Source organism: Nymphalis io, chromosome 29, assembly GCF_905147045.1.
Source record: "Nymphalis io chromosome 29, ilAglIoxx1.1, whole genome shotgun sequence".
NCBI classification, from domain to species: Eukaryota; Metazoa; Arthropoda; class Insecta; order Lepidoptera; family Nymphalidae; genus Nymphalis; species Nymphalis io.
The window spans coordinates 733,029-750,177 of record NC_065916.1 but is presented as its reverse complement, the minus strand read 5'-3'; the positions used below and the strand labels follow the sequence as shown (position 1 = coordinate 750,177).

The window sequence follows — 17,149 nt, the reverse complement described above, 5'->3', positions numbered from 1 at the left end:
CTTAATTCTTGAGTTTATAATTCACCTCGAGTTCTGTGGTGAAGGAAGACATCGTGAGGAAATTTCTCCACAAAATGGGGAGGATGCCTTAGCAGTGGGACAAATAAAGGCCGTTACTTTATTTTTCTTATACATATATTTGAGCATTAAAATAATAAGCTGAGGCTCATTGGTTTTTTATGTAATAGGTAGGCGGGTAAATGACCACCTAATGGGAAGTGGTCACCACCGCCGATAGCCATCGGCGATGTTAGAAATATTATCCATTCCTTATATCTCCAATGCGCCAACTACATTGGGAATTAAGATCTTATGTCCCTTGCGCCCGTAGTTACTCACGAACCCTTTAAACTGGAACGCAATAATACTAAGTTTTGTGGTTTGGCGGCAGTGAGTGGTACTCACCCAGACGGGCTTGCACAAAGCTTTACCACCCAGTAAATATGAAATATGGGAATTATAATCGACCTTACTCTGGCTACTCGAAAACATCGGTCAAAATTCATGCGTCCTTACCACAAGGTCATTACCAAAATTACTAAAATAAGCGCTATAAAAAATGCTTGACATATAAAGGTTGAGCATTAACAAACTTAAATATCAAAGCGAAGTTATATTTCAAGTTAAATGTAAGCTACGTGGTGTAGTAGCGGTTAGCCGCACCACAGCTTTGCCTAAACCTAAACTAGCTACTTTAAATGGATTAAATTTATGACTGCTGTAGTTCATGGTTAGTTAATTTGGTTTTTTCTGGATGATTTATCATTCAAGTTGGTATATTTAATTGTCAAACAATAATTAATTTTCTTGTGTTTAATTTGCGTTTATAATTCATCTAGGTGGTGAAGGAAAACATTTTTTAAACAAGGAAGGAAGCGTGGTGGTAATCTCCAAACATTTTCATAAAAAAGATAGGACTTATTGGGACACTTATAAGCTGTTTACGTACACACAGGGGAGTAGAGAGCAGCTAGCTAGCAGCAGAAGGTTTGATGACATAAAAGAGTGTCATGTCGTTCATCGTCACGGCATACGAAGTCGGTCTCACTTCAAAGGCGGTCTAATAGATGTTCCACATTAAAAAACCGCTTCTTCTTTCATATTAGTACTAGGCACACAGAAGGTAATTCGAGATTTTTTAACTTATTCAATAGTGTTGACGTTAACTGTGATTTGTACGAAATGAAAACAACGCTATCTAGTGACAATGTTCAAAATTCCGTACAAATAAAAGGACTCGCACTAAGCTTCTGTAAGCCTAGTACTAGTCTGTCGGAAAAGCTCGAAACTCACCGCGGATAACGGCCGTGAAACGTCATAAAGTGACATATTTTACTGGTAGGGCTTTGTGCAAGCTCGTCTGACTAGGTACCACCCACTCATCAGATATTCTACCGCAAAACAGCAGTACTTGGTATTGTTGTGTTTCGGTTTGAAGGGTAAGTGAGCCAGTGTAATTACAAGCACAAGGGACATAGCATCTGAGTTCCCAAAGATTGAGAGTGATGTGACAATGCCTGTCTATGGCCGTTGGTGACAACTTACCATCAGGTGACCCGTATAAACGAATAAACGCATCAAAATAGTGTATCACCATAAGTCGGTTGTCAACATTACACAAATCAATAATGGAGTGACATACAGAATAGCACGGCTGTTTATATGCACTACACAACCCTGCTAGGGTTATTAGCAAATCGCATGGTGACCGTTCATCAAAGGTTAGAATAGTCTATTTAAAGAGACGAAGGTAGAAATTTTTGATTTATATACAAACTCCTTTTAGTTGCATGTGAATTAATTTTTGTGTCAACAAAATTTAAGCGTAAACACCATTCGCTTGTTTAAAAGAAAACTAGAATTGTATATTTTCGCAACTGTTTATGCGTAAGTTTATTCTTCATACACCATTGAATTTATAGCTCGTAAACAAACACATTATTCAACTGAACTCGAACCCGGGACCTTGGGCGGTGCCAACTACGTAATACATAGGTACTTGTGTGAGATTTGCTAGTATTATTGCCAAACCGCAATACTTAGTATTGTTCTGTTCCGGTTTAATGGGTGAGTGAGCCAGTGTAACTACAGGCATAACACATTTTAGTTCCCAATTTTGTGGCGCATTGGTTATGTAAAGGATGGTTAATATAAGAAATATTAACCACGTGCCAATGACTGGGGACTGTGGTGACCACTACCTGAATAAGTTAAATATAAAGAAACTTACCGTTTTGAAACCTCGATACATGACTCTAATCTCCTGTTTCGTAAACTTGGTCTGTCTGCATAATTCTTCCAAAGCAACAGGAATCGGTTTCGGCGTCCGGTTCGGCTCCAATTCATAAGCATGCTCTTCAACCGGTGACTCCGGTGGCGTAGCCATTATTAATTTTTAAATTCGCTTTTACATCTGTTTAGTTATCTTTAATCTGTGACAAGCATATTCTACTTGACACTCGAATTGACACTTATATTTTTAATCTGCACTGGGTTCTTTATAACGTCGATTTCACTTATAATTTATAAAAAGAAACGGATAGATCCGGGGCAGGATTTCTGTAACAAGAAATGTTTTATGTTAGATAATTTATCGCTATAATAAAAATATATCAGTTGAACAATTCCGTTTCGATGATAAAGAACCTATAACGATATTCAATTGGGTACCTCGTTTCCCGCGTTAAATTGGCAAGTCGCCATTAAAGTGTTAGTCTAAGTTGTCAAAACGTATTAAGTTTTTGGCGTTTCGTTTATGTTTCCTAGAATTTAATAGAAGTAATTTTATAATCGATAAACGCAGTCGAGCATTTTCTATCATGCTAAGCTATAAGTTATACGATTAGTAGATCGTTTAATTTAAATACCACCTCTCATACATATTTATTTTTAAAACCAACAGTTGTATCAGCCAGTAATGTTGAGATAGAAAATCACGTTAGTGGGTAAGAATCCCACATAACCCGGTTTCACCCCCATAGGACCGGGTACCTTTCTGAAGGTTTCCACTGCGAGAAAAAAAAAAAGAAAAGAAAATCACGTACAAGTAAGTCCATAGATAATATATTCCTGTATAAAATCTTTTGTTTATTTCATATAAAACGTAAACTATGAAAACAACATACATTTTTCGTTGTATGGTGTCTATAAAATTTGTAATTATAGTCTGTTTCGTAAATTTCTTTCGTGCGAATGATTTTTGTAGTTTTTGTTTAACTCTACATTACAGCTGATCATTCTAAAAGATAAAATTATTTAAAAGAAATAGTTAAATGTGGTCGTTTAACGAGTTATGTCGTAAATAGCAGTTTTATTTTCCGTTCAAGTGACGTTTCTAATTAACGTAATAAAAATAATCCTAATTGAATTTATCCCCCGGCTTTGAACCGGGAACTGCGAGAATCTGTGCCCTTATAAGTCTCAACGTACCTACGAGTTCAGGACATATATAAAACATTTCGCAAGTGTATAATTTTTTGTACATTATTTTTCTTAACAATAAAGCTTTGTTATGTATTGTGAGAATTGTTAAGAATCGCCACGGTGAAAATTCTACTTTAGTTTCGAAGAATACTGGTTTAAAATGCTGAATAATATCTATATGAAATTGGTGGTAGAGCTTTGTGCAAGCTCGTCTGGGTGGGTACCACCCACTCATCAGATGTTCTACCGCAAAACAGCAGTACTTAGTATAGTTGTGTTCCGGTTTGAAGGGTAAGTGAGCCAGTGTAATTACAGGCACAAGGGACATAATATCTTAGTTCCCAAGGTTGGTGGCGCATTGGTGATGTAAGCGATGGTTAACATTTCTTACAATGCCATTATCTATGGGCGTTGGTGACCACTTACCATCAGGTGGCCCATATGCTTGTCCGCCTACCCATTCTATATAAAAAAATTATAAATGTGAATGTAACTCTGTCTGTTACGCTTTCACGGCTAAGCCACTGAAGCGATTTTGATAAAATTTGCTTTGAAGCAAGCTCGAAGTCCAAGGACGTACCTACTTTTTACCTAATTACCCTCTCTCTAACACCGTATCGTGACAGACTGTGAATGTCCCAATGCTGGGCTAAAGGCCTCCTCTCCCTTTTTTGAGGAGAAGGTTTGGAGCTTATTCCCCCACGCTGCTCCAGTGCGGGTTGGTAGAATACACGTGTGGCAGAATTTCAGTGAAATTAGACACATGCAGGTTTCCTCACAATGTTTTCCTTCGCCGTAAAGCACGAGATGAATTACAATCACAAATTAAGCACTTGCAAATTCCGCTTGCCCGGGTTTGAACCCACGATCATCGGTGAAGATTCACGCGTTCTTACCACTGGGCCATCTCTCTTCTCTCTCTTTCTAACACAACGAATACTAATACAACAATATAAGACATTTTGATGTGTGAACAATGGGCGTATAATTTACAATTTGCTGAGGTTATTTTCTTGTAAATAAATGTGTTATATGAATTAATTTCGCACGTCTCGCGATAGTGAAAAAGGCGTTTAGTTGAACATGTAATGCTGTCGTGTAAAAAACGTTTGATAAAGTTTTAATTATCGTGTTCAACGTATTATTTTCTTTATTTTCTGTGACTTATATTATTTATACATTTAGCTTTTAATGGTCTGTTATTTTTACTAGTGTTTACGCAGCGGTCGAAATACGATCATAATTATTTTTGAATAGAGGGTTTGTTCGTTTTTTTTTCATTACACTACAGCCCGTCTACAATTCCAAACAAAAGAAATAAAACCGTTGACACACATAAGAACAAAATACATAGAAGACATATGCGAGGAACATTATATATATATTATAGGTGGACAAGCAAATGGTAATTGGTCACTACCGCCCGTACATTGGTGCTGTTAGAATTATTAACCGTTCCTTACATCGCCAATGCACCACCAACACCGGGAACTAAGATTTTATCTCCCTTGTGCATTTAGTAAAACATTCGTCCTTCAAGCCGGAACACAAACTAAGTACTGCTGTTTGGTGGTAGAATATGTGATAAGTGGATGGTACTGTCCAGACTTGCATAAAGGTCTATCACCAAGTGTATTTCGGTCAATAATTTTAATATCCCAATAATATTTGTGCGCACATAAAACCCAACACAATATTAAATGAATAACAACTGTCTGCATCCTCTATTTATCAACAAGGATCTAAAAATAAACCAGAGGAACTCAGATCCCTGATCGTTACAAATGTTTGGATTCAAACTTTAACCAAAGGCTTATAAAGACAACCAGATATTCGAGAATCAGCTTTAACGACTCGTTAATCGAAATAAATTATGCACTTTGAGAAGGTCGGATGCACATGGTAATTACTTAAAAGCGTTTTATTACGAAATCTGTGACGTGTTTTGATTAAATATATTTACATAAGCACCCAATGATATCAGCGTTGTAAGAAATATTAACCATCCCTTACATCGCCAATGCACCACCTGTCACCTGTGTGCCTGTAATTACACTGGCATACACAATATACACGTAAAATTGGCCTAGCCTAGAAATAACTCTCAACGGACTCATTTTAATAATACCGTGTTACGTGCAAATAAAATCGATGATTTATTAACAGAGTCCCTGTTCGGGCGCCATTTGACGCTCGTAAAACGGTCTATGAAAATTACTGTGACGTAACACGTTACAGTGAAAATAGGTAAGCTATCGCAAAGATGTATATTTTTTTGTATATTGACAACTTTTTTAAAATTCAGAATGGCAGACGAGCTAAGGGTCCAGAGACGTTAACAACGCTAGAAGTATAAACCACTCAATACTCAGTATGTTGCCAATAAAATTAATAAAGTGATGCTCCACAGATGGACTGCGACGGTCTTAGTTTATTCCACGACGCTTCTCCAAGGCATGGCATGAAAGTTTGATTAATGTACTCCTTTATTGCCGAGCATGAGGTGAATTATTAAATAAACATATATTTGGCTTAAGAAGAAAATTAATCTGTTATTATTATTATCTTTAAATATATATTCTAACCTCAGGCGTCTGTATATTGCTGTGTTCCGGTTTGAATGGTGAGAGCCAGTGTATATAGCAGCAGGACATAACACTGCCGACGTCTTAGTTCTCAATATTCACTAGCGCGTTGGTGACCTAAGGGATGTTAATATTTCTCACAATTGCCAGTCCTGCCCCACTATTAGAAATTATAAAAATAAATTCTGAACGAACACTATTCTTTGAAATACTGCAGCTCCATATTCTAATTACAAATAAACAATGTTGGCAACAAAGCACGCTAACGTTATTACTGTTAAATGGAAGCTAAATGTGTTTAATATGACAAAGTTTCATGTTTACATAAATAATTGAAACCGGAGTTACGACCGTTTGGTTTTGTCGAAGTAAGTCAAAACAGATTGTATCGCAAACTTTCGTATCGCGATTACGAAAATGACCGCGACCTCGCGTGACTTTATTATAACTGTTTCATATCAAACATAGTTGGTTTATGGCTAACTTTTTTAATCAATTCGAATTACGAAATAAATATTAAGTGTGATGTTAGGTTAGGTTAGTTTTTTTTATATGTATACGAGACAAAGGCATGTGTGTAATGTGATGCATTGCAAAACCATAGAGTATTTATATATTTTGATCCATCTTCAATAATTATATATACATATATTTTTAACTATCTCTGTGTCGCTTTTTATTAAATCTCTATCGTGATGCATTTCATTAAATACACTGAAATATTCATATACTTTCACTTATGTTGTATTAGGCTATATAATTATCTTCAGAGCGTCACGGTAGCATGCGAAAGCGATCCCGTGGCGCTCCTCGTTAAGACGGAAAGGGTACCCCTGGTTCTTAGTGGTTTTCCGATGTCCGGGGCGCATTCGGCGCCTTGGACACCGGCGAGCTCCACATATCCCCCCACTGTTGCCGTGGGAGAAAGGCTATATAATTATAACTACATTTTTAAATATTTAAATTCGTATTAAATTCATTGTTTAGAAAACAAATTCTACATAAATAACTACACAAAATTTCTACACAAATAACTACACAAAAACAAATTCAACAAAAAAACAAATTCTACACCGACATTTTTCTTATAAATCGTTGGTTTAAACATACATTCAACAGAAATAAAATACACAATTCTGAAACCAATACGTACATAATAAAGAACCTCGTATAACGTAATATGTCAGCTGTCATTCTGACATATGTTTACGCGCTCAAATTGCGTTTGGCGCTAAAATAATATACCGGATACGATGAATCGAGTCTGTATTTCATTTTGTGATTGTACGTACATTGTAATAATCCCGCATTTACAATACTGATGAGTTTTTCAAAGTTAATATTTGTTTAACTTTTCACAACTTTTAACACTGCACGCGTTATGTAAACCCTAACAATAGTAGGTCATATAATCAACAGTCTTTTTTTTCACGTAGTGAAAAGCTTCAGAAACCCGGCTCCCGAAGGGGGGAGGGGGGTTATGTGGGATTCTTCCCCACTAAAACCACTGCGATGGCCGTCTTCGGCACGGAGAGGCTGTGGAATCGTGTTTATATAGCATTACGGTAAATAATTAATTTTGTAATATCATTGAGTACACGAGCGTTTTTAAAGATTCATTTAAATTTTAGAATTGAATATTTTTGAATGTTTTCTATGGTCCTGTTATAAAAGCGTTGTTATCTTTAATTGGACCCAGGAAATGTCGCTGATATCTTGGTTACTTTTTCTCTTTTTTCTGGAATCCTTACATTAAAAAAAACATATTATCTTCAGCCAGTATTTTTTAATTCATGAGTTTATTCTACCGGTACGAAGTCTAAACGGACAGTAATCTTATTAAAAATTGATGAACGTATCTTGTTTGTTTCTACACTGACTTCTAATAAATTTTAGGCTTATAGATATTTATTCTCATACACATATATAGTAATATAACATTTATATTCGTCTTTATTAGTTACCCACTTAACGCATTGGCTTTTTTTATTTATTTTTTATCGTTTTATCGTAATTTTATCTATATGAATATAAAAAAGAATAACAGCTATTGACATATCAAAGCACGGCCCAAACTACGGAGCATCACGAAAATTTGCATACGAGTTCCTTTTGCACAGTAGATTAGCACAAGGATATATTTTTGTAAGGTGATAAAGGGGATTAAATTTTGTATAAAAAACCTTCATTTTTGAAGAAAGAGCTATGGAAACTTAATAATTATGCAATTATGACGCAAGCGAAGCGGATAAAGCGCTAGTGTAGAATAAATCGTAAGGATTTACAGAACAAACGGCGTAAACAAAACACGTAAGTTTTCCAAAACTTCCAAACTCCAGGCTGCTACGGGCAATTTTCCGACAAAAAATATTAATAACTTTTTATCGGGCCGAACTCAGGCTTAAAGTGCGTGAGTGATTGTGATTCTAATTCTATTTATTCACGTATGTTATGTAATATTATGTGTAATAATCATGTACCAAACGTTTAAACCTTGATGCCTGAAAAATAAGGATACTATTATTATTATTAAACCAAGGAGCTTGGGAACTGTGGCCTTATAAGCTAATCACTTGACCAGCGCGCAGTAAAATGTGTGTAAATAATACTATATATAATATATATAAGGCATATAATGTATTAGATATCTGTTGTTTATCATCTGTCGGAATTGATAGTTTTTTTTTCGATTGAAACGCCACTTGACTTTGAAATTCCACAGATAATATACGTTTTGTAAAGGTTATTTATAATGTAATGAAATCATGTCTCATTTTATTACGTTTAAAATATTCGATGAAACTCATTTTATTATTTTTAATAATTTCAATTATGATTATGATATGAATTGTTTTTTTTGAACCTGTGAATGTCCCACTGCCTCCTCTCACTTTTTGAGAAGATTTGGAGCTTATTCAACCACGCTGCTCCAATGCGGTTTGGTGGAATACAAATGTGGCAGAATTTCGGTGAAATTAGACACATGCAGGTTTCCTCACGATGTTTTCCTTCACCGTAAAGTACAAGATGAATTATAATCACAAATCACAAATTCAGCACATGAAAATTCAGTAGTGCTTGCCCGGGTTTGAACCCACGATCATCGGTTAGGTTTCACGCGTTCTTACCACTGGGCCATCTCGACTTTATTATATTGTTTTTTTGCTGATTTTTATTATAACAATGAAATTAATTAATTAAATTTTAACATTTTTTTTTTAATTTAATTATGTTTTTTGTTACTTTTAATTTATGAATCTCTAACTGTTATGTACACTTTGATTAGCTTGTTAGATATATAAATGTTCATTTGTAAAAGCTTTGTATGTATGTTTTTTTATGTATAAAATAGCTAGACGAACGAGCATATATATACGAGGCCACCTGATGGTAAGTGGTCACTAACGCCCATGGACATTGGTTTTGTAAGAAATGTTAACCTTCGCTCACATCGCCAATGCGCCACCAACCTTGTGAACTAAGGATATTGTGTCCCTTGTGCATGTAATTACACTGGCTCACTCACCTTTCAAACCGGAACACAACAATACCAAGTACTGCTGCTTTGCGGTAGAATATCTGATGAGTGGGTGGTACCTACACAGACGAGCTTGCACTATGCCCTACCACCAGTAAATGTAAGTATAGTAATCAGTATGTTGTAAGTGTGCTTTTACAAATAAATAAATAAACATACGCATAACCACATCCATTTAAATAAATATATTGGCCAGTGGACCACATAGATCTTAAACGAATATCGCGAATTCAAGTCTTTATTTTTTTTTTATTATTGGCTGAATGCCAAGCACATTTCAACTATTTGTGTCAATGTGTATGGGTAGCTTTGATTCTTTTAGATAGAACACTTGCCATTTTGTTATAAATAAATAAAACTTTTGAATACATATAAGAAATGTGGACAGACGTTTTGTGATTACCTTTTTTTTTAATTTTGTTAAACTATGCAAAGGCAGACAAAAAAATGCCAACAGGTAATTAGCTCAAGTAGTAACAGAGACTTTAAAATACATAAAAATAAAATAAATAATCTTCGAGATTTACGTAAATACTTGAAGCGATATGCGCTTCTATACTCCTAAAAACTATCTGCTGGAACTTTTCAATTATACGATGGAAACATCTGGAAAAATTGACGCTGACTTTTTTATTTCCCTTACTTTTTCTGATTACAAATATCAACCAGTTGTTTCTGACTGCGATACAAGCTCATTATCTTCACGACATTTATAAAATTAAGTTCAATAACGTTTTACTTAAAAGAAAACAAAGGAAATGCTTTAATACGTTTAAAAATATGTACAACACGTGTCTACTTCAATTCAGTGAAAAAAACTTTCAAAGTCAATAACAGGCCATCAAAGAGAATTTACGATCGTAAACCGTCTAAAAAAACAAGCCCGCTCTATGGATTTCTTGCGTGTTTATGATACGTAGGGTGACCATGTGTTTTGTTATTGATTTTTTTCGAGTTCAGTTAATTAATATTTAGTTTAATTTTTTAGGACATGAAAACACTGAGGTTAATATACTCTGTTATAAAAAAATAAACAGATTATAAATGTCCCACGGCTGGGCTAAGGCTTTCTCTCCTTTTAAGAAGAAGGTTAACATTTGCCGTGATTATCCAGTAGTTAGAAGACCAGAATCTTAGCCCATGATTCCGAATTCAAACCTGGGCTAGCACCACTGATTTTTTATGTGCTTAATGTGTGTTTATAATTCATCTCGTAAAGCGATGAAGGAAACCATCTTGAGGAAATCTACAAATGTCGGATAATTATCTACCATATATTATAATAAAAAATATCATTTATTTAATTAAGTACATAATATAAGGTTTTGGTGTTTATTTCACCACGCTGCACCAATGCGGGTAGGTGGATCTGTTTACCATTTATTTCCGCGGTCTGGGCGCCACACACTCATATACATATTCTAATGCCAAACAGCAATACTTTCTACTTTTGTTTTCCGATTTGAAGGGCGAGTCAGTCAGAGCCCATTATAGGCACACACAACTTCTTAGTTCCCAAGATTGGTGGCCCATTGATGTAAGGGATGGTTAATATTTCTTACATTGCCAATGTAAGGCGGTGGTGACTACCATCAAGTAGCCAAATCGTCAGTCTATCTTTCTTTTAAACACACAAAAATTAACATATTTACTATAACACCATTCTTGATATTTTTTTACTTTTGATGCAGTACGATGTTATCAATGCGACGCTATTTAAATAACAAGATTTTTTTCTGCGTGTATTTGCAATAAGCCCGAAGGCTTTGAGCAAATCTGTTCTGTGATACACGTTTTAAGAAAAAGATACGACTGAAACTAATTGTTAGACTTGTTTAAATTGATTGCAGTAATTATCGTGAATAAAATATAGTTTAACTACTGATCGGTATTACACCACGGTGGGCAATCTCTAAGTCTAGCCACTAGCAGCGTTATGCACACACTTACTTCTTAAATCTTTAACTTTCAAATTTCGGTTCGCAACTATGAAATATATCGATAAGATAACTCAAAAACCTATAATCTGGATCAAAAGTTCGATTTGAATAAAAATTTATGATAGCTATTGGTTACTAGATTACAATAACAATACAACAATAACAGCCTGTTAATGTCCCACTGCTGGGCTAAGGCCTCCTCTCCCTTTTGAGGAGAAGGTTTGGAGCTTATTCCACCATGCTGCTCCAATGCGGGTTGGTAGAATACACATGTGGCAGAATTTCAATGAAATTAGACACATGCAGGTTTCCTCACGATGTTTTCCTTCACCGTTAAGCACGAGATGAATTATAAACACAAACTAAGCACATGAAAATTCAGTGGTGCTTGCCCGGGTTTGAACCCACGATCATCGGTTAAGATTCACGCGTTCTTACCACTAGGCCACTGTTACTGGATTAACAAATATATAATATAGTAAAAGGATTTTTATTCAAATAGACTTTCACAAGTCATGAAACGTCAAGGCCTACCACAGATTCGAAATGTGAATTCTACAGGAAGAACCGACATGAAACAGAGACAGCGGTTTACTTTTTTTTTAAATACAAGTTTGTATAAATTACATACACTTATAATATATTAAAACCATGTATTTTTGTGAGATATATATATATATATATATTCGTGAACAGAGTAATAGGCTTTACTAATAAGATTATTTGTTATGACTAATTGAAGCCTGCTTAGCGGCAAATCAAATATAGACTGCTGATATTTGTTACCGTATACCACAAAACGATTAACTTTATCAAGCTTGGAATGATTATTTTATTTCTATTTCTAGTACATAATTAATGTATGTCTCTTAGTCATAACAAATAATATAATTCTTATAACTATTTATAACATAAAAAGTGTCTTCTGATAACCATTTATAGCAAAACTCTTTTTGAAATTTTTGAAACAAAAAGAGTTATGCTATAAATGGTTATCAGAAGACATTTTTTGTCTTATAAATAGTTATAAGAATTATATTCCAAAATATATCTGAATAATAATAAATTATAATAATAATAATCTTTGAATAAAATTAATCTGCACGAATACTTATATTATAAGGACGAAAAAATAATGTTTCTTAATTCTTTCACCATAAGAATGAATATTTTATCCAGAATTCATATTCTAAATTTTTTCAAGTAAAAATACGATTTTATTCTGAAATAATGATATTTCATTGTCTGTAAAGCAAGTAAAAGTAAATTCGAAAACAAAAGAGTATGTATGTAACCGTAGACTGCCTCGCTGGGCTAGATATACGGCCACAGATCCTGTGGTCTTGAAACCCTAAGTTCAACCAAAGGGCAAATAAATCATTGAATTTTTGTGTCGAAAAATTGTCAAAATCAACCCGGAGTCAGGAGATTGGAAGTGTACACTACGGTGCCTCGGAAAGCGCATAAAGTTGGTACTGCGCCTGAACTCTTTTCCGTCGTGTCCTGCGCCTCTGTTTGCACACACACTTGTGCACTATAATATGTCCCTTGAGATAACCGCCGTGGCCGATATCGGTCAGAAGGACATCATGTTTTTTTTTTTCGGATTGTCTAGTACTGTTAGCCTTACTGGCCTCTACAGCGTCACCGGGCCGGATGGGCGAGTTGAACTCAGCCGGATGTTGGGAGCCACACTGGGCTCAAGAGAGACGGGCGTCCTAAGGGTGCCTCCTGTGAGGCCGGACCTCGGCTTAGGACTCCGTTGAAATCGGGAGGGAGGGAGGACATCATGTATGAACGAGTATGCACTGTAAAATCTCAAACAGAATTCCACGCGGTCAAAGATGCGGGTACAGCTAGTTTTTAATAAACAGGAGTTGCGTAAAGAAGTTTGTACTTTTTATTTTGTGAACATATTTTAAAACAACGAAACGAAGACTTTGAAATTCTTAGAAGTTAACGTCTGTTAATTTTTAATTAAAAATTTGCAAGAGTTCATTTCTTTGAATTGTGAAATATTTTTATAAATATTATATAAATACTTTTAATGTCACGTGGGCTAGTAAGTACAGAGAGCATTAGCAACCTTTTTTTTAAGTTTCATAAATGTAGGCTGACTGGGTAACGGTCCATCTGATGGTAAGTGGCGCAGCCGCTTCTAGACATTGACACTGCAAGAAATCACCAACCTTAGGTACTAAGAAGTCATATATCTTGTGTTGTTGCTCTGACTCACTCCCGTTTTAAACCGGAACACAACTTTACAAAGTACTGATGGTTGGAGGTAGAATATGCGATGAGGGGATGGTACCAACCCAGTAGAGTTCATACAAGGCCTTCCACTAATTATATAATTATAATCACTAGCAATTCAATCATTGTCACTCAATTATTCAACAAGCTAATATGAGATTATTAACCTTCTCCTCAAAAAGAGGAAAGGAGGCCTTTAGCCCAGCAGTGGGACATTCACAGGCTGTTACGGTACGGTTACGGTACGGTACAGTAAAATAGAAGAGAAGAAAATGACTTATGAGTCTAATACTGGTGGTAGGGCTTTGTGCAAGCTCGTCTGGGTAGGTACCGCCCACTCATCAGATATTCTACCGCAAAACAGCAATACTTGATATTGTTGTGTTCCGGTTTGAAGGGTGAGTGAGCCAGTGTAATTACAGGCACAAGGGACATAAAATCTTAGTTCCCAAGGTTGGTGGCGCATTGGATATGTAAGCGATGGTTGACATTTCTTACAATGCCAATGTCTAAGAGCGTTGGTGACCACTTACCATCAGGTGGCCCATATGCTCGTCCGCCTTCCTTTTCTATAAAAAAAAAAAAAATAATAATTATGTTATTTCATAGTAGTTCCAAATGGTAACCATATTAAAAAGTCACTTTATAATAATACTATCACATTACCCGCCGCTTCACTCACGTCATAATTCAATTGCTAAATACCGATTTCCATAGGTATTTTCATCTTCTTTATTTTTACAGGCAGGTTAGCAATAAGTATTTTTGAAAATTATATGCTTAAGGTGATAAAGGGGATGAAAATTTGTATAAAAATAATTTCTTTTTGAATTTGAAAGCTTGTTGAATAATTTTTATGCAAATTTTCATCCCCTTTATCACCTTAAGCATATAATTTTCAAAAATACTTATTCCTAACCTGCCTGTAAAAGGGCGGGGTCCTTTTACAATTGTGCAAATGTTCACAGTTTCCAGTCGTTGATATGTCACTCAGACAGTTATTCTTTTATATATATAGATAATAACGCCCTTCTTTAGAAACTATTTTGAGCGGCTGTTTAATTAAACACTGACTTTTCTCTTTCTTTCATTATTGATTTGACATTCGAAAGAAAAAGACAGAGCTTTGTCAACCAGTCACCCCCTAAACCACGATTATATGTAAAGCCGTTAAAATAACTAGTAATACAATTAATATAGATATACCAGACGAAGGTATAAGGTGAAGTTGATTAAAACGTAATTTTTTTTTATTGATGAAAAAGACAATTGACTACTGAAATTCTTGACGGTTCTTCTCGGTAGAATATTCATTCCGAACCGGTGTTTTTAAATTTAATATAATCCCTTCAAATGACAATTCCTAACTCCTACTTGGATAAACTATTTTTGTTTTTTTTTTCAAGATATATTTCGAACCTCGGACTTTCCCATCGTGTCCGTTGTTTATGGTGATCCCATGCAGAGTTCCCCGAATTAAAACTTCAACCTCCATTGAAATTAGAACACTACTAGTACACAGCCACACAATTGTTTTAATTAATGGCTAAACGAAACATCAGACGATTTTTTTTTTCTCAAAACTAGCGACCTAACGTCTTTCAATTGAATGCCTATGAAAACTTCGCGCAATATTCAAATTTTTTTCAATAGATTGGACAAGGATGCTACAATGAAGTTAAAAAAAAACCATCAATGATGTACAAAAGGATCCTTTGCGAAAAATAAATAAATGTTAACGAAAAAAAATTTTTTCTTTAATTAAGTATTATTTTAATTAAATATTTTTTGCGTGAAATCGAAAAAGACAAAGTAACAAAACTTACCAATATACAATATTATTATGATAATAAATTAATTAAATAAAACATACATAACGCAATAAATTCCCCTATTTATCAACAAGATGCTTTTCATTATTTCATTACATAGTAAATGTAATTAAACTAATTAATTTATTAACTAGCAACATTGAGTGATTACATCTGCGATGATTATTGTCTTGAGATTGATAACTAGCTGACAGTTGGTTGATTCGAAGTTGAAGTTTCTTGTCAGTTCAATTTTTTTTTTTAAAGTAGGACTAGGAATGGGTCTCCTAATGGTAAACACTACCTGCCCATAGACATTTGCAACGAAATATTAATCACTTACATCATCAATTCTAAGTACTGCTGTTTCGCGGTAGAATATCTGATGATTAAGTGGTACCAAGTACCAAGTAAAATTCTCATAACGGACACATCAATTTTATTTATTTGTATAGTTAAGCCTAAAATAGTAGACAACAGATATACGTACGTGATCCGTAATATGTTATAACTTTTGATAGGCTGAACCGATTTTTTTTTTGTTTTTTTATATAAGTGCAGGCAAACGAGCAGGAGGCTCACCGGAATAGACAGTGAATATGCCAAAACAGTCCAGACATTGTTCCGTTAACAGACTTAATGCGCACGCCAAGGAATTCACAATGACTTTGTTTTATGTATGAGGGGGCAGACGAGTAGGAGGTTCACCTGATGATGATGACCTGAGCACCTGATGAAAAATGACTACCACCGCCCATGGATATCTGCAACACCCGAGGGCTTGCAGGTGCGTTTCCGGGCTTTAACGAATGAGTACGCTCTTTTTTTTGAAGGTTGCTATGTCATATCGATTCTGAAAAGTCGTCAGCGAAAGCTGGTTTCACAGAGTAACTATTACTAAATGAGAATAAAGACTGAATGTGACACGAATACTTCTTATATTCATTTATTTTCATGCGTCATTTCTAGACGTTTTGAAGATTAGCCTGGACAAACAGACAGGCAGACAAAAAAAAATTTGCTTTTGGTAACACAGATAATCATGTAAAGTTTATTTTAAAATCACGGAATGACACTTGAATTTTATACTTACATAATATTATTTATAAACGATGAATTACAAATATAAATCCACCTATCAAGATACAAGCCTGTTAAATTAATTTAACACAACCGAGCTTAACAAAATGGCAGCCGGCCAGCTTCGTCGCGTTCATTTTATATTGTCTAAACGTTTTTATTCATACGTATAACATTATCTGAACCATTTTTAATATCAAGAATATTCTTACTTAATAATATAAAACGTGGATTATTAATATTGTTTTTTTTTTTAATTCCAATTATGTGATAATTTTGTAATTGTTTAATTCTTAATATCTTCTTGTATTTATTATAAATATTTTAATTGTTAAATTGAAATGTTGATATATTTCACGACACCTGTAATTAAGGAAACACTTGTTTTATATTATGTTATGTTTAAAGACTGGTGTTGATGTCATAATAAATAAATATTGATATTTAATGACGTATACAGTAACAGCCTGTTAATGTCCCACTGCTGGGCTAAGGCCTCCTCTTTTGAGGAGAAGGTAG

General features: G+C 34.7%; 1 protein-coding gene across 1 annotated transcript in view; it reads right to left on the bottom strand.

Moving 5' to 3' along the window:
- Positions 1–17,149, bottom strand: part of LOC126779650 (Kv channel-interacting protein 1) — a 67,887-nt gene that overhangs the window by 17,764 nt on the left and 32,974 nt on the right. Inside the window, exon 2 of the mRNA XM_050503802.1 lies at positions 2,231–2,559. Coding sequence (XP_050359759.1) covers positions 2,231–2,386 — 156 coding nt within the window. The 5' untranslated portion in view covers positions 2,387–2,559. The remainder of the gene's footprint in view (positions 1–2,230; positions 2,560–17,149) is intronic.